Source organism: Clavelina lepadiformis, chromosome 4 (assembly GCF_947623445.1).
Source record: "Clavelina lepadiformis chromosome 4, kaClaLepa1.1, whole genome shotgun sequence".
NCBI classification, from domain to species: domain Eukaryota; kingdom Metazoa; phylum Chordata; class Ascidiacea; order Aplousobranchia; family Clavelinidae; genus Clavelina; species Clavelina lepadiformis.
In genome coordinates this window covers 2646153-2673375 of record NC_135243.1, presented here as the reverse complement: position 1 = coordinate 2673375, position 27223 = coordinate 2646153, and the positions used below count along the sequence as shown (strand labels likewise).

Here is a 27223-nt window from a genome sequence, read left to right as displayed (position 1 = left end):
TTGGATAAACGTCCATTTAAGGGTTTTGGGTTTCGGGTTTAAAATTAAATGATGGATGTTGGAAAAACGTCCATGGACGGTTTTTGGGTTAGGAAGCTGGATAGGCGTAAATTATGGACAGCACCGGGTAAAAGCTGGACACGACACAATCCATGGACGGTTGAAAATTTTGAGTAATTATTTGGTGGCATGATCAACTTTTTTATTTATGTGTTTTTACTGTAAATTGTTGTTATTATTCTGATTTAGATATAACATTACTGATCTGAATATATATTATTCTGATTTGTTAGTGTAATTTAGATAATTTTTCCGTGCTAATGGCAAATGTTTTCGTGGCACTTGGGATAAATGGATGTTTCAGCATAGAAAACATGAAAGGCAACAAGACATTTTGAATTGTGGCCTACTTGCTTTAAAGGTATTTTTAGAAAGGATGAATTCAAATTTGTGAAGATTAAGTATATAATCACTATTATTATTAGTATATATTATTATCACTAATTCAAACTATTTGACATCACAATGTGTAATCTTGTATATTCCTAAAATCAAATTGGATTTTAATAAATTGTAAAAAATAGCTTTTCTATCAATAAGTGACATATTGCAGGAAGCTCAAAGAATCCTTAATGAAAGTTCTTGCGAGAAACAGATCGATTTCGATACTGACAGCGAGTCCTGCAAAAAGTATCGCATGGACTTTGGCAATTTACTGCTTGATTCCACCGGTGAGAGGCTGTTTGGGTTTGAATTAGAACTGCAGTATTTGTAACATGTTATGACCTGGTTGTTGTTCAAGGTCGTTGAACTATACCACATATATTTCCAGAAGAGCACTAAACCATACTTATGTACAAAGTTAAGGTAAAATAGATTTATAGGAAAACGACCAACATTTTTAACCTGACTTTAAACAGATTAACTATTTTGTTCATTGTTGTATTTGTAACTGGCACATTGTTGGTCTTGAATTTGTTAACTAAATATTTTTAAAAACTGTATACTTCTGTTATTTTGTTTCTGTTTTCACAACAAATGATTTTAATGTAAAAATGCAGATAGATTTGTTTCATTTTGCAGACTATGATGTATTGCTGAGCTTTTGCAATATATATGCCACAATCAAGGCCCATCTGAAGTTGACCAGCAAAAGACAGAATGGGTAAACCTTGCTCATCATATAATACATTAACTTGGCAGATTTAACTATCATTGCATACAGTTTAGTTGGTATTATAAGTTGCAACTATATTACCCGTGTAGTGAAACTATTTCGAACTGGGCAGCGGCAGATATCAGATTTTGGGGAAGTTTGTTTTCAGTTTTACTGTGGTCTAGGCCAAATTTTGAACTATTTACTTTTAGCTTGATACTTCAACACGACCATGATGATCTCTATCGCCGGTTCTTCGCATGACTTAAACCTGGCTCTGATTCCAAATCATTCAATCCCCTGTTTAGAAAGCTAGCCTTTGTGCAATTTTTTTTGTGACATATTTTTTATTGGTTTTTACATCATATTGCCCAAATTTCAAACTTTTTTCCAGTTTAAATAAACAGACCTAGCGTCGTTAATGCATTGCAACTGAGTATCAAACACAAGCCATGCACAAAGTTTGCTCATTTGTTTCAGATGTTACTCTATGTTTCTACATTCAGATAAATGTCTACGAGCACACAGGTCCAGCAGTGCATAGTTTTATTTTTGTATAATTCCTATTCTACAACCAAAAAACCATACATACATAAAAATTACTTAACTCAAACACAACTAGAAAATTTAAAATCACTTTTAAAATTCTAGGTGTTTTAATTTTGCACTTGTGGTTCCAAAATACTTTTTTCAAGGAATTACAGTCAGTCCCGGTACTCCGTACTTTTCGTGTGATTAGTTAAAATTTTAACAAGTATATGTTTAAAAAACACATGTTAATTACTCCTTAATAGCAATTGTAGCATCTGTTGATCTTTTTTAATCTAGAAGTGTCAAGCAAAATTGTGAACAAGTAACCTTTACCGCGGCAAATATTGCATTTACTGCATCATCTTTTACACGAAAAGCGCTGTCTGTCCACCTCTTTGCATAAGAGATCACTTCACAAGATTTAATTGTCTATATTGTTTTTTCAGATTGAATGCAGTCTTTGTTGTCGATGGGTTCATCAGAATTGTGTCCCAGTGATACAGCATATGTCGCAGGAATATTTTTGCAGCACCTGCAAAAAAGAATAAAAGGATTAATACAAATTTTTGTGTTTGACGCAGAAGTGAATATAATCAATTTTAAGCAATACATGAAGAAATGAAATCGAGATTAGGTGTTACGCTGCTCACAGTTATAGTAAAATATGTACAATTTAACACATTAAGCTTGAGTGATGATGAAAACAACTTGGTTAAAGTCTTCAATCACATAATTTAAAAAGTTTTTGGAATTGGACTTTATTCAGACCCAGATTGGAAAGTTTGCTGTTCTTGGGTGAGAAATCCCCTCTGCAACATTATGAAAGAATAGTCATTATATGCCCAATTAATTTTATTCCTCCCCCGCGTTCACATTCAAATATTGAGTGAGTTTTTACTGGATGGACGATGATGGTCACTTCTCTCCTGTCAACTCATCTTATAACAAAATTTGTCCATGGATGCTTTTTAAGCCCCTCCCAAAACAGTCCATGGACACTTTATCAAATCCACTATTTCAGCCTATGCCATAACTTTCCATGGACACTTTCATATCCACACACACTCACTCATATCCGCTATTTAAGCTTCTCCTGCAATCGTCCATGGACGCTGACACAAAAATCGTCCATTTTCAACCGTCCATGGACGATCCGCGGATTGCGTCGTGTCCAGGTTTTACCCAGTCCCGTTTTTTAAGCCTATCTCAAATCAGTCCATGGACACTACATCATATCCACTATTTAAGCTTATCCCATAACTGTCCATGGACACTTTCATCATATTCGCTATTTAAGCTTATCCTAAAATCGTCCATGGACGTTTTTTAAGCCTATCTCAAAACAGTCCATGGACACTACATCATATCCACTATTTAAGCCTATCCCATAACTGTCCATGGACACTTTCATCATATTCGCTATTTAAGCTTATCCTAAAATCGTCCATGGACGTTTTTTAAGCCTATCTCAAAACAGTCCATGGACACTACATCATATCCACTATTTAAGCCTACCCCATAACCGTCCATGGACGCTTTCCCCTATCCGCTATTTAAGCTTTTCCTAAAATCGTCCATGGACGCTTTCCCCTATCCGCTATTTAAGCTTTTCCTAAAATCGTCCATGGACGCTTACGCAAAAATCGTCCATTTTCAACCGTCCATGGACGATCTCGAAAACACTGCTTTAAACTTATCCTAAAAACCACCCGTGGACGCTTTGTTAAAAAAGAACTGATTTAACCCTATTTCAACAACCGTCCATGGACGACTAAGGGAAAACGTCGGTTTTGCGTAAAAACGTCCATGGACGCTTACGCAAAAATCGTCCATTTTCAACCGTCCATGGACGATCCGCGGATTGCGTCGTGTCCAGGTTTTACCCAGTCCCGTTTTTAAACAGTGACGAAATGTCACCATCTCAATATTAATGTGATATTTATCGCGATAACAGCAACTATTAGGTCAGTAAATCTGACTGTGTCAAGTGGCTTCGTATATTACATGGCACGAATGAGATTAAGCCACTAGTCTTTCACATATAACGAAGTAAACGCCAATCACATCGTATAATGGGTTTTAGTTAACCAACATTGTTTCCAGTGCATCGGTGGGACGTAGCCTAGTCAGCCATAAAAAGGCGCTGCAAACTGTATGTAGGCAGATTTATGGGTACGTGGACCAACATAAAGTATGGGCAGTGTTTTTTCAACGAAATCGGCGTGTTATTAGACAATGATAAAAATTTTGGACTAGGCCTAATGACGGTCACTTTTTTCCAGTGTAGTTGCTGAAGAATTGTTTGGTTTCAAAACAATAATATTTGAAAAGCATAATTTTTAAGTAAATGGCCTTCAGTAGGCTGTATAAGAACATGTATACACTGGCTGTATGAAAAATGTTGACCCTGGAAAATATAAATATAGGAAATATAATAACTTTGTAGTCAGTTTCGATATCGTTAGCCTAGTATTTGTGTTCACCTGAATGCAGATGATATTCAGCGAATCTATTCTAGTTTGGGTTTGTATCGGCCTAACTCTACAGGCAGCCTTGCAAGTGCCTTTTATTATGGCATGAAAGAAAATAATGGACGCACTCCGACACTATGCTTAGATTTTAGGAAATACTTAACATGATAAATGCTGAGTAAGTTCTAAGAAGAAACAAATTTTGAATCAGAAAAGTAAACACAAGGGGAAGGAATTTGAAGGATTATGGAAGAGGTTTGTGACAAAAATAAACATATAGCCAATATGGTAAAGTTTATCATAATTTTATTGATGATTTTATGTCTCATAGTTGTTTCAAGTTTACTAATTTGCTTCGTTGACAAGGCTAAAAAGATTATTATGAAAAGTAGTTTGATTTCAAGGCTGGTGTTTAATTACAAATATGCCCGTAATTTTGTCTCTAATTAAACTTAGCTTCCCTTCATTTCCTCAAGTTTAACCATTTGTCGACTTGGCGAAAACCACTGCTAAGAATTGTTGTTTAATTCGATAGACTGCCTAATTGTGTATACATAGTTTAATTTTGTTTTATAGAGTTTAAAATTATGATGATCGAATCATTCGACTCAAGTAAGATCGATTTCATCCGGATTGGAACGACGGTCGCCACAAATGCTCTCCTTGAGAGGAAAGGTGAAAGAATGGCACTTGCTCTCACTAAGGGTTGGAGAGATCTTCTTTACAATGGAAATTAGTCCAGACTGAAATTATTTGACCTCGTAAGCTGATCAACTCTGATGTTTCCAGTTGACAATGCAGTTGTATTAAGCTACTACCCACTGGTGACGCTAAATGTGGGTTTTGTATTTTTCGTCTTTGCTTATTTTATAGTTTCTATGGTTTCAAATACTTAATCAGAGATGAGTTTATTATCACTTTTTACTTTGATTTAAAGCAGCGGTTCTTAACCGTTTTGATCTGCTTTCCCATTAAAGCCAACCAAAAAACTCAAATTTCCCCTTACTGATTTTCTAGTTTTCTGTTAGTTTTAGTACAGTAAATACGCTTAAGCAAGTGTCTGACTAGAGCTCAAGTAGGCCTCACTTCTGTATGTAATTATAGTAGTTTATTTGTTTCATGCTGTTGTAGCTAGAAATAGAAACAAGCGAGGACTCAAACTAATTATGACATCATTTGTGCATATGGTTGTGCCTGCCTGTACAAACTCAACACCCAAAGCAACCCATGAGTTCAAAACTGTTGCCCATCCTGGGATTACATCTTCTGATATAAAATATAACATCTCACACTCCTCTATGCTCAGGTTCAATGAAAGTAGAACAATATTATCCGGCCCAGCAGGTGGCGTTATGTGGTACGCTATGACGTCATTTGAAGACCAACATAGCATTTGGGTACAACATGAGTGGCATGGTGCCGCTAATATATCCAGTATCAATATGAGCATGTACGTTGCATGCATGCACAAGCTAGATAAATATTAATAAGATTACGTAAGTTATGTCCTTGTGTTAACTGTGACGCCATCTGTGTCTGGGGAGGTTGTTGCCAGAGCAAATGTTGTACGACAGGTAACCATATGATTTATGATGATTAGGGCAACCAGTTTTTTGACCTAAAAATTTTAAATTCTGACCTTATTTTGACCTAAAAAGTTTAAGTTTTGACCTTATTTTGAAAAACGCTATACTGATAGTCTCTACACTGTCTACAGCAACTTTCTAATCTAAAGCTGCATTTAAAAATAACAAAATGCTTTTCTAGTGTTGACTTTTTTTCGTTTCTGCGTCTTAAGATTGACAGCTTGCAGTTTCAAATGCAATGCCGTCACATGGTGACGTCACCAAACGCGCTGAAAAGCCTTCCCTCTCTTTGTGGCTTTGGTTCTAAGTAAAATTTGCGGGACTGGAATTGTTTGCTGTACAAGAAAAGAGAAAAACGGAAGAATAATATTACAAAATGGTTACAAAATTACAAGTTTAATAGATTTTGACCTAAAAAAAGACAATTTGACCGTATTTTGACCTAACATAACATTTTGACTTTATCTGACCTAATAACTTCTATACCACACGTCGTACAAAGCTGAAATTTGATTTGTGCTTGTTTCATAGCATTCTGAGCAGGTAAAAAAATTGACCATGTTGACTTTTGGTTGCCCTAGTGATGATGTAAAGTGTTGTTAAATATTAATGCTAAATTTTTATTTGCTGCACCTATGTGTATGTTGTGGTATCGTCTTATTACAAATACTTAAATCACAAACCGTGCATAATTTCATCAATCTGAGGTAACTTATAAAGAAATTGTGAAGATTACATGCTGCATATGGTATCTTGGTCGTAGTTCATGCTACTACTGTCACTAAACGTTAATTAAAATGGCAAAATTTACACACCCTAAGTATGCAGCATGTTGAATGTTGAATGTTGAATGCAGCATGTTGAGCAAATGCATGTTGTCAATTGCATGCATTGACTGTTTATTACAATAAGTGATGTCATAATAAAGCATGTGTTGTGCAGGTGATGTCAAGTTATTTCGATGGAGGTCATCTCGACATTAGCGTCCATCTCATGGAGGACCTGTCATATGGTCACGTGATTCACGGTCCAGCGATCATCATCGACAAGAATAGCACAATCTTGGTCGAACCCGACTGCAAGGCAGAGATGACTAAGAAAGGTATTGCGTTATGACATCATGGTGACATCACTTAGAGTTCGATGAGGGTAGTCTTTTTCTTACATGATAGGTTGACAACATCATTGTAGCTTGCCGTGATTAGAAATTACAATTTTGCAAAAATTTCGCTTATTCAGGTGATGTGACCATCATGATAGGGAAGGGAAAGTCGAAGCATATTGGCAAGGAATTGGACGCCATCCAACTCTCTATATTTTCACACAGGTCAGTGTTATTTCGTAGATACAGTTTTTGGAAGCAAGTTTATAACTGACAATAACTGGAAAATTGAATATCAAATGCATGCAATGACCATTGGGGTATTTGTAAGGTGCGGCTGGGTTCTTTGTCATTCTCCGTTATTTTAAATATATAGGTGTTATTTTGTGGACTGAATTTTTCGAAGCGATTTTTATGACTGACAATTTACCCAAATGACAATAACTGGGAAATTGAATATCAAATGCATGCAATGATTATGGGGGTAGTTGCAAGTGAGGTTAGGTTATTTGTCATTCCCGATTAACTTTTATTGTGTGTGTGCTAGACTGCGATCACTGGTCTTATCAATATACAGTGGGACCTCGTTAATCCGGACCCCGAACAACCGGAATCCTCGCTATCCGACACAAAACTGCCGGGAACGGATTTCTTCCTATGCATTTTACCCCTTTAATCCGGAAACTCCGCTGTCTGACTATCCAGATATCCGGTCGTCCTCAAGAACCTCCATGCAGCTTCTCCACTGGCGGAGACGGGGTTTTGAGGAAGATTCTCTTTTGAAACAACTTTACGCTGTCAGTGTCGTTTATTAAACTCTTGTTCTAGCAATCGTTTTGATTTTTTAAAGTTACTGAATTTTTTCAAAACTTTACGTTTTTAAGCCACATTTTGATGCACTCGTAGATAATATTTTTTTCGTCACTCGCAAAATAACCGCGGTGTAGTTTCAAATGACATCTGGTCGTATTTTTTGCTCTCACCCTTTCAAACCTTGTCACGTGCATCAGCCTCAGCACTGTTTCTACAAGTTTTAATTTTGAAACAATTTTGCGAGATAATTCACCGAAAGCGAAATGCAGCTTATCCCAACACCAGCCAGACACAAAATCCAGCTCCATGCGACCTGATGCGTGTTGTTGAAGCTTCCCGACTACTTGTGAGTGACCTTGCAGCCCAGCATTGGAGAGATCGCAATCTCGTCCTTACTCCACATACAAGCCTGATGCGGAGAACGACGCAGGAAAGTTTCGAGTCAGCATCTTTTCTAAGAATCTATTTTTGAAATCAGACGCAGGTAACTTACAGCAGATACTGATTATACACGGCCCACAAGGTAAAAGTATGTTTCATGGTAAGTTTGTATCTACCCAAGGTCCCGTCTACTACAACTACTCGTCTAACCACACAAATACGCAATTTTTGTGACCTCATTTGACCTTCCCTGCGCCTTACCACGGTACAATAGTCGATCTAGTGGCCATATTTTATCGCATGTTGGCGCTAGTGCGCTACAAATATTTCTGGCTTTCATGTGAATATCTTATATTATTTGCTGCGCTGGTGTAAAGTAATCGCTTGCACACGAAGCAAAACAATGGTTGGTTTCTGTGGATTTTGTAATAATGATTATTCAACACAAAGCAGAGAGTAATTTTATTTGGTAACAATACTCTTAACATTACCTATTATTACGCAATAAAAGCTGTTGATTTCATAAATTTTTGCTTCGGTTAGCCAGAATAAATCAATCAAATAGGACAAAGTAACGTACACGTGACAAACTCATCGAATCAGTGGCGATAACCATGACTCTGAAACACGACGACAACCTGAAAGTTTTTAAAGCAAAGCGGAAGTTTAGAGAACAGCAACTAAACATGTTGCGCACGCGCCTAAGTATATCATGTATGCATAGTATGCGTATATAGCTGCAACCGACCTTCTTCTTTGAGCAGTGATGCGTGTCTGGTCCAGGTCAGTACGCAAGTGAAGTCATCTCGTCCCACCGACGGTGGGGAAATAATTGGGTGATTTCACCCCATCTAAAGCGGTATGTTCGACTTTAAATGCGATTTTTAATGAAGGTTATCAAGATCACTTGAAGCATCAATGCGTAGGTTTACGCAACGTAACAAAGCATTGTGTTACGCAACATAGCGTAAATGTAATCCAACCACCTTTAATACCAGACATGGACGAGGTATTTAGCTTTCGAGTAATGTGTCGGTCATTTGATGAGATCAGTGTGAAGAGCTTGTGCTGATTGGAGCTGGACCTCAGTGCGAGTTGACTCCAGCAATATCAAACTCCTTCTGGATGGAAGCATCGTTCCTGATAAAAGATTGTTTTTAATATTTAAACATGAATTGATTGATTGAAACCGCTTTGACCACGATTTGCTGCATTTTTTGTTCTTGGCACCGAGTTTATCTTGATAATAACTTATTTGTCTTTTCGGGAAAGCATCTGTAAAATAAATTGAACGCAGTTCTAAAAGACGCCGGTGTGGTGCAAAAGGCAAAAGTGCGTTCCAACACCAAAAGGTTTCATATTTACATTAGCTGCTGTTCCTACGTCACGACTCGCGATTGCTACAATGTTTTGTCAGTTTAACAAAAATCAAGCAAACTAACACAATTACGCTGACACGGGCGATAAAATGAAGCAGTAAATCCCTGATATTCCACAGTGTCATAAACTTTATCTCTTTAAATTTACGTTTGTTTACTCACGCGGAGAAGCTTGTTTGGCTTCACAAAGCTGACCACCTTTTGAGTCGAAGCTGCAAAATTTTTGTTTAATTTTGAGCAATACGCTTTCCTGCTCGTATGAAGCGGCTTGACAAGAATACACTTTCAACAAACAAGACTAGTCCAGACCTGTCCAAGACCAAGACATATCACCAACAACAAAGTTACAGACGTAGAAACAAGCGCGGTCACTCCAGGAATGCGGTTTTGACATCTGAGCCCAAAATTAGATCGAATGTATAAGTGGTATGTAATGTAAATGCGCTTGGTTGGTTATGTAAGGCGACATTATTATTTAACCTCACAGCATTGGTGCCGGACCACTGCAACTAATGCGTCATCGAGAATTAGGAAAAATAAAATTTGATTAGGAGATTTTTTCCTAACTTTGTGCTTTTCCAGGAAGTTGCATAAATTTTATGAGATATCGGGCGACATATAATTATGAGCAAACACGCTTCTTGTCATCACTAACTGGTTGGTCATAAATAACAAGATGAGACTTGGCGAAATAAACCTCCATCTTAGCTGCAATATTCCACCTGAATAAAAAGCGACTTTTGGTTTATGATTTTTTACAACTTGCTCGCATATGTTGTTTATAAAGTAACACTATCATTTTTTGAAGTTCAAGAAAATCGTTTAACATAAAGATTTCATATCGTGTAATACTGGCGTAAAAACAACTTTGCCGGTCATATAAATGTATTTTCTGTGTATATATTTATACATGAGTTTATATCGGTTCATTTTCCATGGTCTTTTCCAACAGTATATTGTATAAGCAAATACGTGTTTTCCAATGCACGCCGCAAAATGAAATAAGCTAAATAATACATAATGCTTAGAGTTGAATCCGTGTATGTGCATTGAAATGACAAATATGCTAATTTGCAAGGGTCGGGGTATATAGTGATGACTAAACGGCCAATTGTTAGAAGAACCTTCATGCAGGGACTTGGAATGACCACTCGTTGGCGACTAAAACTTTCCCACTTCAGGCAAAATTTTAGTAGAGATAAAATACTCTTTAGCTTGGTTGTTACTCGATTGAAGAGCAACAAGGAATGTTAAAGCAAGATGCGCAGTTATGTCGGAAGTGGTGTTTACCCGTCGGTTATTTATTACTCTTTGTTTGTCGCCACTGTCTGATCTCAAGTTGCCAGCGACATGACGTTTTAGGTCTAACGCCACTCATGCGTGACAAACATTTCAATGAACCGGAACAAATCCGTCATCAATCAAATTAATGACTGCTGCGATGTAAATATTTAAAAAATAAACTACAATGTCAAACTGGTCACGCGTTGTTTGTAGCTGAAGAGCGATCTGCAACTTGCTTCAATGCAATGGATTAAAGTTGCCACAACTGCTCAGCACCGTTTAAAAAGTCACTGATCATTTCTACATTTTATAATAACTTATATATGGAAGTTGGTGAATTCTTCTAATAGAATCGAAGTACTCTTATAGTATGTAGAAGTACTACTGTAGTGGTAGTTAGTATGATATTACTATAATAAAGGTCTGCTACATAGCGATGCTTGAATCAAAGCGCACTTCGTGGCAAAGCAAGTAAATATAAAAGTAAATATTTCAATGGTATTGAGTCTTATTAAAGCTATAGATTACGTAACAAATTACGTTTGACTAAATTTCGACCTAAATGGTTTTCCAAAGCACATTGTATGAAGTCTAATTTTGAACGATTTTGTTAAAAGTTTTTTCAGCTTGTGATTAAGGTTCATAATGTTATAACAACATAAGTCAAATTTTCAACCATTTTTTTTGGTAAATATTTCTATTAGCTCAAAGTTCAATATATCTTTTATTACCGATAATTTGAAATCCTTTTAACAGCTTTGTTTACGACGTACACGTCACAAAGGTGAACGCCCGAGTTATTTTACGACCCAGTTCCACAATCGTCGTCTACATCGAGCTATAACCATTAAATAAATTCTTTGCCTTTCATTATTTACCAACGTTAGTTGAAAGATTTTTTCCTAACTTTGTGCTTTTCCAGGAAGTTGCATAAATTTTATGAGATATCGGGCGACATATAAATGTGAGCAAACACGCTTCTTGTCACTCGTGACGCGTTGAAACCGGGGAAAGGATTTTAAATGATATGAAGTGGTGTAGAATTTTTTGCAAAAATAGAAAGACAGATATTTGCTCCTTCTGACAGATGCGTCAGTCGTTATTATACACAATATAATACAATTACACCTCGTGGCTTGGGTTTGAATTAAGTGCAATAGTAATGGTAAACTATAGCTAAAACGTATTGGATAGAATACGCTTCGTAGGTAAGCGATTTGTGGCGGGAAGCATTTATTTGCAGAATAGAAATATCAGAAATAATATTGCATTTACTACTTAAGCATTTTAGTTTGTTACGGCTCTGTGGCGGTTAATGCCACTTTTCACTTTTGATCGATGTTTCTTAATTTGCTGGTTGCGTCGGTTTATTTGCAGTGCTCGTCGAGGCTTCTTATATAAATTATTGTGTCTGTGTTGATTTTCATTCAGTCGAGGCCATCTCTATCTCTCCCTATCTTAAGCGTCTTCGCTTCTCAATGTGCATCCTACGCTTTCAGGAGCGCATCCAGCGGATGATGTGACGTAGATACCGTCATTCGTCACAGTTATTACCGGTACCGGGCTAGACTAGCGCCAACAGCCAGAACAGAGCTGTGGCACAGCATCTTCGACTACATTTGCAAGCTTCTAAATGTGAGGCAGTAAAATTACGATTAAAACGAACCAATAGTTCTACTTCTAGTTTGTGGGTCCATGGGTTGAGGTCACGGGCGCCGAACTTGGGTGGACTGGGTGGATTTTTCCACCCTGACATTTTAGTCCCGAACAAATAATAGCGATTTTACGTTCTTGTAATAAAGATGAATTGGTTAAATTTATTGTTTACTACCCCTTTTGAAAAACGACAACTCCAGTCCGGTCACTTTGACTAAGATTTCCTCATAGCTTGCTTGTCGTGATAGCAGATGCGACAAGCTTTGTAGACCTAACATTTTTATCAATGTGATCCAAAACTAATTGACTTTCTGCACTCATCTACAGTATTTACTTGTTACACGTTAGAGAATAAACTTTATGGCGTAACAGGTGACTTTGTGGCGATACAATAACCATTATTACAACAATGCAATTTATTTTTCCAACGTCTTTCAAATACAGTAAATTTATAAGTGTTCATTTAAAATTTATTTAAACGTGATCAATACGAGTAAGATGAGCCCGTTAAACGTAATGATGTAGAAAGGTCAGCCAGGTAAACATCTATTATAGGTCGTTTTTCGCTCAGAATAGACCAGGGAAACGACAAAAAAACGACAACGAAGTTAGTTTGCCGCATGAGAAAGAAGAAGTTTTGACTTCAGATCCGTCTATTCCTGGTTGTTCCGAAAGTTTGAATAAAGTGTTTCAGCGGAAACTTTAACAGCTTTGGGCACTGCCGAGAAATATGTTTTACGATTACTTGAACTGCACGAATGGATGAAATATGATTGACAAAAAGACGTGGCTATTTGTGCAGCGTGCAATTGGGCTTCTTCAGCAAATCATGTGACCCCCGATGTTATTTCGACTTTCAAACATAAGTATCTAGTTTGAACTTGAGGTGACCCAACTTTGTGGAAGTTCAGATAATATTGAGTCGTGATAGAATGTGAATGACTTGTTATTTCTTTATCGTTTATTTACAGTGAAGCGATTATAGCCCACCGTGTGCCTATTCACGATATGAGGTCGCCAATTTTGTATGGTCTTATTATTTTAACGTTAAGCTTATGGCTGGCTTTTAACTACCGAATAGTCGACAAAATTGTTTAAGCTGCAAAGACTGCTCCTCCTACCGCCAAGAAAAGTGCTCGGATATTTGCTGAGAGTTGACGTTTTAAAATTGTTGTTAATTGGATATTTCAATGGCGAAAAATAAATGCCACGATAATTCCATTTGTTTGATATTGCAGGTTTCAAGTTAGACGTATGATTAATACTAGCAGTAATAGCAGATTTATATTAATACCATTTGTATTTTCACCTTTTGCATCTTGAAGAACAGGTAAATATTGTTGGTTATTATTCAGCTATATCATGTTGCTATCACCTGGAAAAATAAAAAATAATGTTAAAATAAAAATAATGTTTCTGTAAAAATAATAATAATGTAAACAAAAATATAATGTAAAAATAATGTTTCTGTTGTGTGGCGTGTATCAAATATTAGCTTTCATGCGTCACCGTGCGTTGGGAGTTCCGGCAGCGATCGCAGTTGCGAATGTGTCAGTGTCTCAAGGACTAAAATATATCGTTGCAGTTGCGTCATATCATTACACATGTCTAGCTTACATAGGACTAAATTACATCATGATTCGACGTCTTCGGGAAAGTGGCCGCAATTTAACTTGTTGAAACGACGTGGTTGGTTGAAGCGCTGTCGCGTTTGATGGTCCATGTGGCCTCGATGGTCCAGACCTTGTCGGGTTTTGACCACATCCGACCATCTCTATCCTCTTGTTATTGAACTTGCGTGATCTTAAATAATACTCGTGTTGCGCGATCTTAGAATTCGGTGCCTCCTGACGAGATGCTTTCGGCATCGATCCATCGATCCAGTAACCTTTCGAGTAAGCAAATATAAATCTATATGTCTATATCTATCTATTAATCTATGAACTAAAAATAATCAATTCCGATATCATGTATAGCAGGTTGCCTGCGGTATTACGTTTTGGTTAGGAAATAAGAGCTTGCGTGGCTGGAGAGAACTTTTTATCAGAGGCAGTTAAAGAGCAATTATGCAGTTATTGAGAATGTGACGTTTTGCGTTTTCCTTTCTGTCTTTTGTGTTTGTCTTTTCTATTAGGGAAATCCCCTAGCTCGATCTCCGCATTCATAATCACTAGGGCCATTTTTATTTTGACCTAATAAAAAATTTTTTTGACTTTATTTTTATCAAATTTTGACTTTATTTTGACCTAACGAAATTGCTTATTTGTAGAGGCCACAGTTCTTCCTCCAGTTACCCAAACATAATATTTTGTCGAAAAGTCAAGGTGTTTTATGGATTATAAAAAGTGCGTCGTGTTTTTTGGCGATAGATTTAGGTAGCTTGTGTTATTTTGTCCTTGTGAAAAGGGCACTTTGCCTCGATTTTCTCCGCATGATAAATTCAAATAAACAGCAAATTAAACAAGGAATGCTTGTTGTTGCTCCAATCCAGCTTGATGGCATTTACTTTTCCTGTGGCTTTCAACAAAATACTTTTTATCGCACTTCACTATAACCTCGCAAAAATTGCACCTTAAATCACCCCCGGGAGTTGCATTAAATTCATCAGAAAAATCTCGACAAATCTGTCTAACTTTTGCTGAAGACGATTTAGCTTGTTTGGGCATTTTTGTATTACAGAATGTCAGTAGGCTATTCCTAAAATCCAAACTGCTGATCTTCGAAAATACTACGTTTATGAAGAGGAAGTGTTTTATAAGAATTATTTAAATATGTAACAATGAATAAACAATGGACAATTTGCGATAAAAGTTACTGCTGATTCAAGTGGGCATCGTGACTTATTTCCTGGTTTTATGGGTTAATATGGTTTAATTGTGTCGCAGTTCCTGATTTACAATGCTTCCACGAGGATTTTTACAAGAATTACTCTCAAGAAACACAAAAACTTTGTAAAAAGCCATATTTTGACAAATTTTGACTTTATTGAAAATTTTGACTTTATTGTAAATTTTGACTTTATTTTGACCTATAAACTTCTTAGAAACAATCCCCTAGGTGCTGAAAACAACTTTATTCTTTGATTCGTGGTCAGACGAGGTCCTTAAAAATTTTTGACTTTATTGACTTTTGCGGGCCCTAATAATCACAAATTGGTGGGAAATGTACCACTACAGGTTTTATGTCATAATCGCTATTGTCTGTCTCAGTCAACAAAAGATTTGCTCACTTATCTAAAATTATATCCGCTTTATTTATTCACATACGCGCCTACTTCCCGCTTAAGTCTGTATTATGTGAAAGATATTGAAAATGAAAGCTATTAAGCCTGTTCTGTAAAACTCCATATTTGGTTGTGTTGCTTAAGTGCCTTTTGCGTCAAGGCTGTGGTTGATTTTACATTCGTGCTGTATTTGCGCCGACATGTCTCTGCGCATGCGCTGAAATCGAGACGGATACGCAAGCTAGATTTCCTTCCGCATTGAAATGACTAAAACGCGGTCCCGGTATGTGCTCACTATAAACAACTCCGCCATTTCATGTGATTCGGTCGACTGCGTTGCTGGATTTGGATTTTCTATAGAAATTCATTATACGTTTAATTTCTCAAAACCACAACGGAAAAACATCTACTTGACAAAAAACGCAATTTGCAGTTTAACTTTTTAATTTCAGTTTAAATTAAAAGCAATGTTGCTGTGTCACTGGTCCTATGAAGAATGATACTTTTATCCTTTGGAATGTCAATACAATACTAATACCTGCTTTTGAATTCCAACTTAAAATCCACAGTAAAGCAAGGAAATACAATTATGTACTTTCCCACCCAGGACTCTTTCCCCCTTTCAGCGCAAAGAGCAGCTTTTACTCGAAATTTTTTAAATCACCGATGCCGCCGTGTTTGAAATAATTCGCTGTGAAAAGCTCGGCATGATGACAATATTACTTGCATCGTTGGCAGGATCATCAGTGTAACGGGAGACCTGCTTGAGGCAATTATTCGATCAAAGTGAAATACACGGCGGCGTGTGAACGTAAACTCTTGGATACAGCGCACAGCGCAAAGCTCTGGAACGTGTGACGTTTGTGTTTGCGCAAACACCAGCGGATATTAGCGGCGTTTAAGCAATTAGACTCAGACATCTCTTGTTTTCAACTTATTTGCAATTTGAAATAACAACTATCGCCGAGCGTCTTTAGCATCTAAACCAAACCCCTCGCACTGTGATGGGGCAATTGGACAGGTTGGACTTAATCTAATCGCAGCTCGTGGGAAAGCTCAACGCTGTTGGTAGCTTAGGATGCGTGTTGATTCAAAGTTCATTGATGCTGTTGTCTTTGCCTTCGATATTTTATCTCAAATCATGACCGAGGGCATCCAGGAACAGCAACAAACGCACGATAAAAGATTAGTCACAAAACTCACGGTTTCTACTGACACCAGGCTATGTTGCTACTTTGACGGGCTTGGCTGACAAATTCAATAGTTTGTGTCATTGCTCCATTTCTCCACCTAGCGGTGATTGAAATGCAAGGATGACTTTTGATTCACTTAAAGTAAATGAGATTTTAAATCTCAATTTAAATGAAAACTATAAGTTATATTGCCGAGTTATCTTCAAGCGTTGTTTGCTCAGCGTAATAAGGTGCCAGGACTCAATAAAGTATCCAGTAGATAATTCTCCATATATCAACGCAAGCAAGCAAGGCCGTTTCAGAGTTTCAAGTTACAGAGTTCAGAGTTACAAGTTTAAGATTATAAAATCGTTACGAAATTCAACACATGATGTCACAAAGGCAACATGCCTGCAACAGTAATAAAGATTGGTTTGCAAATACGTCAGAGATTTTAAGGGAAAACTGGACTTAAGTTCAAAATAATGTGAAGCACGAAGACAATGAGACTGCTCGGAGTACTCCGACAACAACGAGACCGCTTCAGGAATTTCACGGAAGCAAAAAGATCGTTCCGGAACTACGGGGACAAGTAGGCGGCACTTGAAAACAGGCATCAACGAGGCCGCTTTGGGACTACGGCAGCAATGAGGCACAAAGAGGCAAGTCACGACTTGTCCAATCATCCAAAATTTTAAGGATTTAACTCAAAAACAAGTTTAAACGATTTCGTCATCGTGAAATCTGGCGGCAACGAGACGGCAAAAAGATCGCTCCCGAAATCCGTCGGCAACGAGCTTATTTTCGTAGTCAACGAGGGTGTCGAAGGTTCCTGGATATTCGGCGGAAACGAGACCGCTCCTGAACTCAACTCTGGTGCACAGAAAGCTATTTCTGGAACTTAAGTGGGAACCTGCAAATTGCGAACTTAGGCTGCTCCTGGATCTCCGGCGGAAACAAACAAACGCGCTCCGTAGCCTCGTCCTTAAACGTATCCTCTCCACCCTGTCGACTTAGGAAGATTTTAATAAAAAAAATAATTTTTATTGAACAGAAAATGGCTAAACATAGAAATATAAAACTATAGGAAGACACAAAAAAGTGGTTTTTAATTTAATTTAATTTGGTTTTAATTAGTTACAGCCGTGATGCAACGCAACTAAGTCAGTCCAATAACAAAACTGAAGGACACAGCAATAACATTCGTCACAATTGCAGCGCAGCTTTCGCGGACCTCTTCAAAAGGATTTATCAACAGACATATATTTGTTAGTCAGGAGAGCCATCTCGCGGTTACAGTTTTACACTCCACAGCCAAATTGATTACACTGGTCAAGTGGAAAATCCTAATTACAGCTGTGGTTCTGGCTTGGCGGCAACTCAGTCCTACATGCCGGGCTTTACGACAATGACATGGCAACGACGTCGGAGACGACAGAGTTCAACTTAGGTGGCATTTACACTGTTCCAGGGGTTTCTGCGGATACATAAAGTCATTCGACAGAGAATAAATTGAAAAAGGACACATGCCAAGAAATTCAAAGAGGCAGATAATTGACTTTGATATTAACAGCACGCCATTCTATTGTTGGCAGACAATACTATTTGCGACATTTACATTTTACCTTCACCAAACATAATAAACTTATTAACAAAAAGTATTAAGTCTAAATTGGAACCATAAGTGGCATTGCATCTTAATAGCATTAGGCCTACGGTATAATAGACAAGGATAGTTTCAGATTTAGCAGAAGGACTAAATAAGCTAAATAAGTTGGTGCAGAGTGTAGTCATAAAGTAACGGTTGTATATTATCGTATTTGGTTGTACATCTTCTGTCCTTTTTATTTAGCATGTGCTTAGGGAAACAAATCGAGTGAATCGTATATGTTAACATCTATTTGCATACCTACGTGATTACTTCAATGTTTTTGGCCTGCAATAAAAACGCAGCGCAAATTACTAATTACACGTAAAGTAGTTGCTGTTATTTAAAACTGATATTATTTACACGTGTAGGTAGGTACCACCTTTTAATCAAGCATGATTTTTTGCAAGTTGATGCACCAGCAAACGTGTAATTGGAAAGTTTCCAAAAACGTGCGCCTAATTAGGACGTTTAACCTTGATTTACTAATATTATGTAATTTACAAATTAATATTGTGGTATATGTATTGTGTATTATAGATATTGTTAGCAGACAATATTGTTTAACTGTTTTATAGTTTTAAATCTTATTTGTGCATTCTTATTCATCATTTGTAAAAGACTTTGAAGAGAAAAGTAATGGGAAAAACAAACAGCAAACCACGTGGACAGCACAGCTCTAGTCAGACCCAAGAAACTCCAAAGGTGCTACATATTTAAGGACACCGTGTATATGATTGTGTTAGGCCTATTCAAGACCATTTGTAATATTTGACAGCTTAGGTGCTGACTTATTTTTGCATGGGGTGACAACTTATTGTCGTCTTGTTTTGCAACGTTAAAGCGCGTAATTTTAATCTTTTTTGGGCTCGACTGTTTAAAACAGCGATTACTCACCTCGATTGTTTGGGGGCGAGTGGTTGATCACTTTCCATGAGCGCGTCAGATGGGCAGACAGGTAGATTGTATATTACATGACACAGCGTGCAAGAAAAATACCACTTCGCAGTAAATATAGTTTTTGTAAAAGGTCACAAACATTGGTCGATGTTGAGAAGTGCCGTATATCGGTATCAGTAAAACCTGGCATCGGTACATCTCTAATGCAAAGGCATCTTGTATAAAATACGAATGTGAATATCCTGTCAAAATTGAATATTTATGCGCTGAAAAGTGTTAAAACATAAGTATCTTTTGCAAAACAATACGCTACACATATAATGCAATTCGATTGAACTCAACTTGATAACCGGAAATGACCTTACTGTGTAGTTGGTGCAAACAGATGCCACGTATAATCGACTTTCTTATTATAAATCATCAGTTACGTGGAAGGATATTGTTTTGTTAATCTCTATGGCTTCAGTTTGGACGACGTAATTATTATTACTTGTTTCAATGCTTTTAACAAGAAAAACCAAAACGAAAGTATTTCTAAAGTTGCTGAATTTCATTTGCGACATTGCATTTACTTTTCCAACATATGATAGGACAATAACATCTGACAGACAATTACGATATTTAGTAAAACTCTTGAAACATAACATACATAAAAACTTTGAAACATAAATACCTCGTTGAAAATATAGTTACAATATTTGTTAAAGTACCCAGGTTCTCACTTTTTCAGTCAATACCTTTGCACAGTTCGCACGACCTGTGCCGAGGAGTTTAAAAGAGAGAAAAATTGTCGAAGAGAATGAGGAGAAGGGAGACAACACGCATTGTGGCATCACACACCAAATGCTACATTGCGGGTGTGTTATTAGAAAGTGAACGAAATTTTGCTAAACATGGCCGCATATAACGTAGAACTACCAAAGGTCCAGAAGTTCACTTAAACTTTGGAACTCAATGTTCTGGCCAATGAGCAAGACACATATTTAATGAGCTAAAAGAGAAATCGACCCTTTACAGAAAGAGTAGCCAACTCGCCACACATTCTTCTTCGTTTGAGCGTTTCTTCCTTCCAGACTAGATTTCCGGGCATGAGGTCATCAGCCATGTGATTGTATCCTCGTCTAGTCTTTTCAGACCACGCACACCATGTGGGGGCCGATGGATAGGGCAGGCATTGATCACATGGTCTGCTGTCTGCTCTGTGGCACCACACTCGCATCCTGGTGAGGGAGCCAGTCCCCATTTGTGCATGTCTGAACGAAAGCGTCCGACGCCGGTGCGCAAGCGGTTGAGCCTGACCCAAGCAGTTCTTGCGAGGGACATTCCCGGTGGATTTTGGTCGGCGTCAGCTATGAAGTCATAGAGTCTGGAGGAGTTGTTTTGCCACTCTGTGCTCCACATGTGGTTCGTCCAGTGCGCCGCACTTAATCCAAGGTCTTCTGCGCTACTGAGTAGCTGTTGTGCGGCCGGCACAAAGGGGTGTCTTGATTTCAGTCGCTGCTTTTCAGGTGGTGGTCGCTGGAGTGGGGTATCGAGACGGTGTTTAGGGTCCAAAGCGCGGCCGGCGAGAGAGATCATGGCTCCTTTGCGGCGTAGCTCAGCAGGTTGGATGCCTGCAAGGATTGGTAGGTAGTCCGTTGGAGTGGGACGCAGGCAACCAGTCAAAATACGCAGCGCGCGTCGTTGATGGCGGTGTTCATATGGCGGGTATGGGAGCTACGACACCACACTGGTGCGCAGTACTCGGCGGTGGAGTGGACAAGTGCCAGGGTGGCTGTGCGGAGGGTTTTTGCGCCGGTCCCCCAACCTGAGCCCGCCAGCCGCCTTAGGAGTGCGAAGCCTGCAGATATTTTATTGCGCAGTAACTCCAAATGTCGACGATACGTGAGTGCCCTGTCCAAGGTCACGCCGAGGTAGGTGGGCTCGGCTCTGTAAGGCAGGGTTTCCCCATCAATAGTGATGCATTGAACAGGAGGGGAGCCAAGACGGAGCCCTGTGGGACGCCGTTTCTGAGTCGGCGTAGTCTACTTCGTGGGCCGCTGCCGGTGGTGAGGGTGAAACTACGTGTTTGTACAAGTTCCATGATCATGCAGACCATGTGCCTGTCAGGAAGTAGACAGAGTAGTTTGCAGGTGAGACGGGTATGCCACACGGTGTCATAGGCAGCCGTGAGATCAACAAACACGGCGCCGGCCTTCTTCTTAGCTGAGAAGCTGTCCTCGATATCTTGGGTCATAAGTGTGACCTGGTCTACGGTAGATCTTTTGTGTCGGAAGCCAGCTTGTTCACGAGGGAGCTGTGGGTCTATTATCGGTTCGACACGGGCGTAGATGAGTCTTTCGAGGATCTTGAAGGGGATGCAGAGCAAGGAGATGGGACGGTAGCTCTTTGGATCCCCTGGGGGCTTCTTCGGCTTAGGGACTGCAACCACGAGGGCTCTTCTCCTGGTTTTGGGGGTACGCAGGTGTCGTATGCAGCAGGAAAGGAAGTCTTTTAACCAGGACTTTAGGGGTGTTAGGTGCATGGAGTATTAGTTCCGGACATAAATGGTCAAGGCCCGGAGCTTTACCTGGCTTTATGTGCTGGAGGGCGGCGACGAATTCTTCCGTAGTAAAGTCGCCGGAGATATTGTCTGCGTGTGATGTTGTCACCTTCCAGAGGTCCGTCATTTCCTGAAGGACGGACCTGTCTGATTCACGGTCTCTCGTTTTAAACGTCCCGTTCTTCACAAGTTGTGTCGCGATGGCATTAGGCGAGACAGGGCATTGTTGACGAGATCCTCGTGACCTGCCAGTGAGATTGTTCAATGTGCTCCATGCTGTGCGGCTAGAGTGTGTGAAATCGATAGACTTGACAGCCTCTGTCCAGCGGTGCTTCCTCTTTTGATCAAGCCTTTCTAGTAAGACTGTGGCTGATGTGTTGGTGTCGTCGCCCTGAGGGGCATCAAGGAAGTCGCAGTAGAGGCTTTGGCACTCCTCATCCCAGTACGGTATGTAGATCTTCCGACAACCGCGGAGGATGGATTTTTTTGCCGCAGATGTTATTGCGTCGCAGAGGTCCTGGTAGGCTTCGTCCACGTGGATGGTGTATGGCGGAGGTAGACGCTTTGCGGCTTTTTTTGTATGGAAGCCGTAGCGTTTCCAGTCGCCCTTTCTGAAGTTCCAACGCTTAACCCGCTTGCTCGGAACAGGCAGTGCGAGTTTGGGGGCCGTGACAAGCGAGGGTCGGTGTTGGGACCTTGGGAACTTATCTAGCACACGTCTGTGCGGGTGTTGACAATCGGAGCCCGTACTTGCGAATGCCAGGTCTGGGTTTGTACCAGTGTTCCAACGCCCGGAGAAGAAGCTAGCAGCACCCTTAGGATCGTGTAGTAGGGTGAGATTGTTATTTGCTGTCCAGGCAGCCAGGCTTTCTCCATCGTTGTTGGTTGTTTTGTAGCCCCAGTCCGTGTGGTGGCTATTGAAGTCACCAATGTAGAGGCTGGGGTGGGGGAACACTGGTATGGCTGATGATGTCAGTCGCAAGGGTGGGGGTTTGTAGATATTGATAAACTTGTAGCCTGTTATGTAAACACAAAGCCACTCGAGCTCCGAATGAGCTGGGGATTGGTCTTCTAGAGTCCAGCTCAGTTGATCATGGACAAACGTGACGAGGCCGTGTTTCCTGCTGAGGATTGCGCCTGCGAGTGTGAAGTTGGTTATTACCAATTTATCCATAGATGTGCAGTGGGTCTCTTGGAGGACGATGATGAGGGCTTGATGTTTGTTGGCCAGGTGTTCTTTGACACTGATTTTGCTGGCGGTGATGCCCTCGGTGTTCAGGAAGTGCAGTACTTTTGGACAGAGGAGCAGCCGCGCCCTGGGAAGGGCGTTTCCCTCGCCACTCTGCGCTGAACTCTGGTCTGGGTAATTGCTCGGTTTGACAAACTTCGCTTCGCATATCTTCTAGTTAGATATGTTACTGACAGGGGGGACCACGTGAAGGTGCTTGTCTCCCCCCCCTCGTCTCTCCTCGCCACACATGAAACAGTGAATCTCATGTCAGATCGTGATCTCATCGTATCTCAAACTATGTATCTCATATCTGATCAGGTGTTTTTGAGACTGGAATGCCACCCATTGTTTTTAAGCAAACCTAAATCTAACTATCATGTTTTGTTTTTAGTTATTCGTGTTTCCACTAAGTCATATTTCATAAAGCAAAATTGGGAATGTAGATGAAGTTCTTTTGTATGTTAAGCCGAAGACTACAGAAATGCTGGAGACTACAAGTGATGTTTGCGCTCACCAAGCAGGTCCTTCAAATGTATCAACGACGTCGCAAAACGTAGCCACAGGTAAACTGTTTGGAACAATATGTGGTTGTTTGCATTGATTTTCAAACTTTGGAATACTGCTCGTTTATGTTGAACTACTCAGCTATTTTAATTAATTTTTGCCGAAAATCAAGTCTCAAAACTTACTCACTCAAGTAAAATTGTTCTATTAACCCAAATGTGGACTTGGTGGCATTATAGGCTAATTAGGGTGAAAGCAGGTAATTTGGGGTGTTTCTTAATACGCATGCGCCTGGACTTAATTTGCATACGCAAGGACATTACAACGAAAGTGCAATGGGTATCGAACACTAAACTAAATGCATAAAGTTGAGTCAAACTGAATTGTTTGTGATTAAGAATTGTGATTGAGATTAATTGAAAGAGCTTTACCATAGTTGCAAACCACGCACTGGAATGGCATCATAATCTTTATCCTCGGACTGTCTTTGCTTAACTTGCCCGAACTTGGAACTGGTAACAAGTTCCACTGAACAGGAATAAACATCGTTCATACCTAACGCAAGGACATTACAACGAAAGTGCAATGGGTATCGAACACTAAACTAAATGCACAAAGTTGAGTCAAACTGAAATATTTGTGATTAAGAAAATTAAAAGAGCTTTACCATAGTTGCACTGTTTCTATGTGGATATTCTAGACAATGGTCATAATCTATCCTGCCTATAAGATTATGAGGCCATTACTTGGTGTCACTATCCAGGGAGATCAAGCTCTTTATACCATGGAGTGATTTTTATAAGGGGCAAGTCGTAATGAGATGACTTGCCATTAGTATCTCTGCAATCTCAGGTTGCACTCGCTGTCAAACCTCATCCTGGCATTTCAGAAATAGTTTTATTATACAAAATGTTTCTTTTTGTTAATGTTAATATTTCTTTGAGAATGTTTATTCATATTGAAATAAAATTTCTTCAACTTGAAATAAAAAACTGCATATTGCAGACTGCAGACCTAAATCAGCCTGTCGCAAACTGTTGCACTTGCCGGATACACCGGACTTTGTAGAAAATCTTGATCGGGTTGAACAGTTGATAAATTGTTTTTCAGGCTTACAATTTTAGATGCAATCTCAGCAGTATACACTGTGCAATAGTAGCAGCACAGTATTCTATGCCAGAAAAGGTTATGCTCATGTGCCAATGCAGGTCTTTGCAAATAACATGTGTGGCTTTAGTTAAGTCTGCATAAGCCAGATATACGAAACACAGTAGTGGCAAGAAGTAACTCGTCAGCAAAGTGTTTCCCAGCGTTACACAATGTTAGCTTGCTCTTCCTTTAAAAAAGTAAACTCTCACTGCATAGTAGCATGGATAGCTGACACTTTGAGTAACATTGTGACATCACATTTGAGTACTTGATATCATGTACTTGATAGCTTGTAGGTCCCTTATAATTACTCAGATTTGAGTTGCTGAATGAAACTTCATATTATAGCTACTGTTATGATAAGCGAAAAATTGTGTAATTGTATAACCATTTGAAGTGATTTGTAGATCAGTCAACCAATAAGGAGAGCATCCACTTGGAAGAGGAAGCCAATCTTTCAAATTTTCAAGGAATACTTAATGTTGGTGGCGACATTTCTGGAAAAATAGCAGGTGGGATCAGTAATACATTTCATGATTTTGTAATAATATTTTGCTTTTAAAAACTTTTTAAACATCCAGTTTTTCTTGCAGTTGGTTGACGGCTTATGTCGATTGTTCATTGAAACTTCTTCTATTGTGTTATTTATCAGAAACTTCGAGGATGAAAGAACAAGAAGCCATTGAAAAAGTCAGGCAGGAGCAAAAGAAACATCGAAAAGCTGATCTTTGGCTTCAAGCTGGCATCAAGTTACCACCACAAGACATTCCTGTGGTGCATTGTAACCTTGCCGAAGTGAAGTTTTATCAAGGAGGAGCGGTTCCTAAGCAAGAAACATACGTCCCATCTACTGATGACTTAGAGGACATATCACATGAAAGAACTATTGACTTCGATGACCTGGTGAAGTCAGACAAACGCTACACCGGTGTGATCGGGAACCCCGGTGCCGGGAAATCGACCCTGTCCAAGCGTCTTGCGAAAACTGAGGAGTACACTACCTTTCACTTCAAGTTTTCAGATTTACCTGGAAAAAGAGAACTCACTTTGCGTGAGATGCTAATTGACAATAATTATCCTAATTTAGATGATGACACCTGTAAATATTCATTTGAGTGGGTTAAAAACAATCAAAGCCAGTGTCTACTGGTATTTGACGGGCTGGACCGGGCCGATTTCACATTTAAGAAGAAGTTTGCTAAACGCACTTTTGACACTAAACAATCTGTGCAAAATATCATTGCTGGCCTTTTTAATAAAAAATATCTTCCTGGTGTTAAAATCATAATTACTTCACGACCTCATAGCATGCTTAATCTTCCCCACTCCCTACAACCAAACCGTACCATTTTTATTCGTGATTTGTCTTGTGATGACATGAAAACACTATTTTATGCTTACACTGGTACACATGCTGACTATTTGTGGTTTCAACTTTCTCAAAAAGCTCCTGTTGTGTTTTCATTGTGTTACAATCCGTTATTGCTCCAGTTAGTTATCGCAGCTTCTCTAAATCCTTCAAAAGATTTAGGAGAAATCACCACAACCACTCGTGTCTTTGCTACCGTTTTGGAGGGTCTGAGACGTAGTGATAACACAAAGCCTCGTGATATTGCTGGTCTCATACTGCAGGTTTTCAGATTAAAACTGGTCATTCAAAACTTGTTTAAGATTTTCATGATAACATATTTTTATTGTGCTGCAGATTAGCAGGTTGGCTTACAATGCCACTAAAAACTCAACGGTTGTCATTACACCAAGCGAAATGGAAGAAGAAGGTCTTTCATCCGATGATGTCCAGGATATCATAGTGGCACTTCATGCTTATAGTGGATTGTCACAACGCGTGTTTGATGGCGACCAGAAGTACTTCTTCTTACATAAAATGTTCCAAGAGTGTTTCACGGCTACATACATCATCAGTCAAATGTCCCTGGATGAATTTCTGCGCTTTGTTACAAACGAGGCTTTTGCTGATGAGAAGTGGTCAGTTGTTCAACGATTCATTTCTGGCTTGTTGATAGATATGCTCCGAGGTATGTCCACTTTATTAAACTGGTTATCTCAAGCAGTAGCTGATAATGCCCTGTTGCTCACCAATAACACATCTGCTTTAGCAGTAGACGATCCATGTTCTTTAATTTATGAATTTCTAAAACACATTGGTTGATTTTTGATCTTTTGTCCAACTCTACAACCACAAAACATCGATTTATTGCTGTAATTATCTACTGGTAACTGTTATTCACTACAGCAAACTTGTTCTGTTATTATAATACTATAACATTTTTTAAATCATCTGTCTTTTACAATGGCCCTACAGTTATTATATTACCATAACATATTTTAATTCATCTGTCTTTTAGACTACCATGCTGGAGATCAGGTGTCAACAACAGACAAGCAAACAAGAAACACATTTCTTATGGAAAGTCAATTGCCTTCAGGTTAGTTGATATTCATTTTATATAGGTATACACAGAAACGAAGCTAGG

General features: G+C 39.1%; 2 protein-coding genes and 1 long non-coding RNA gene across 5 annotated transcripts in view; 2 read left to right on the top strand and 1 right to left on the bottom strand.

The window, feature by feature from the left end:
• The first annotated feature begins 260 nt into the window (after positions 1-260).
• On the top strand, positions 261-2250 carry LOC143453406 (uncharacterized). The gene is made up of 4 exons (XM_076954747.1): positions 261-421; positions 614-731; positions 1084-1165; positions 2134-2250. Exons 1-4 carry the CDS (start codon positions 356-358, stop codon positions 2183-2185), a joined length of 318 nt encoding a protein of 105 aa, XP_076810862.1. The 5' UTR covers positions 261-355; the 3' UTR covers positions 2186-2250.
• LOC143453427 (uncharacterized) lies at positions 1686-2750 on the bottom strand. Its single transcript, XR_013115178.1, has 2 exons — positions 2338-2750; positions 1686-2219 (listed from the first exon to the last, which is right to left on the bottom strand). It is a non-coding gene; the product is annotated as an uncharacterized LOC143453427 (long non-coding RNA).
• Positions 2751-4009: 1259 nt separating this feature from the next.
• The window catches only part of LOC143453381 (5-oxoprolinase-like), a 114399-nt gene continuing 91185 nt past the window's right edge, over positions 4010-27223 (top strand). The window contains exons 1-5 of one of the 3 annotated variants that reach the window (XM_076954710.1): positions 4010-4413; positions 4735-4833; positions 5465-6846; positions 6984-7071; positions 7394-8699. In XM_076954710.1, coding sequence (XP_076810825.1) covers positions 6690-6846; positions 6984-7071; positions 7394-7661 — 513 coding nt within the window. In that variant the 5' untranslated portion in view covers positions 4010-4413; positions 4735-4833; positions 5465-6689 and the 3' untranslated portion in view covers positions 7662-8699. Of the gene's footprint in view, positions 4414-4734; positions 4995-5464; positions 6847-6983; positions 7072-7393; positions 8700-27223 lie in introns of those variants that run through there. The other 2 variants (XM_076954709.1, XR_013115163.1) reach the window with 2 other exon arrangements.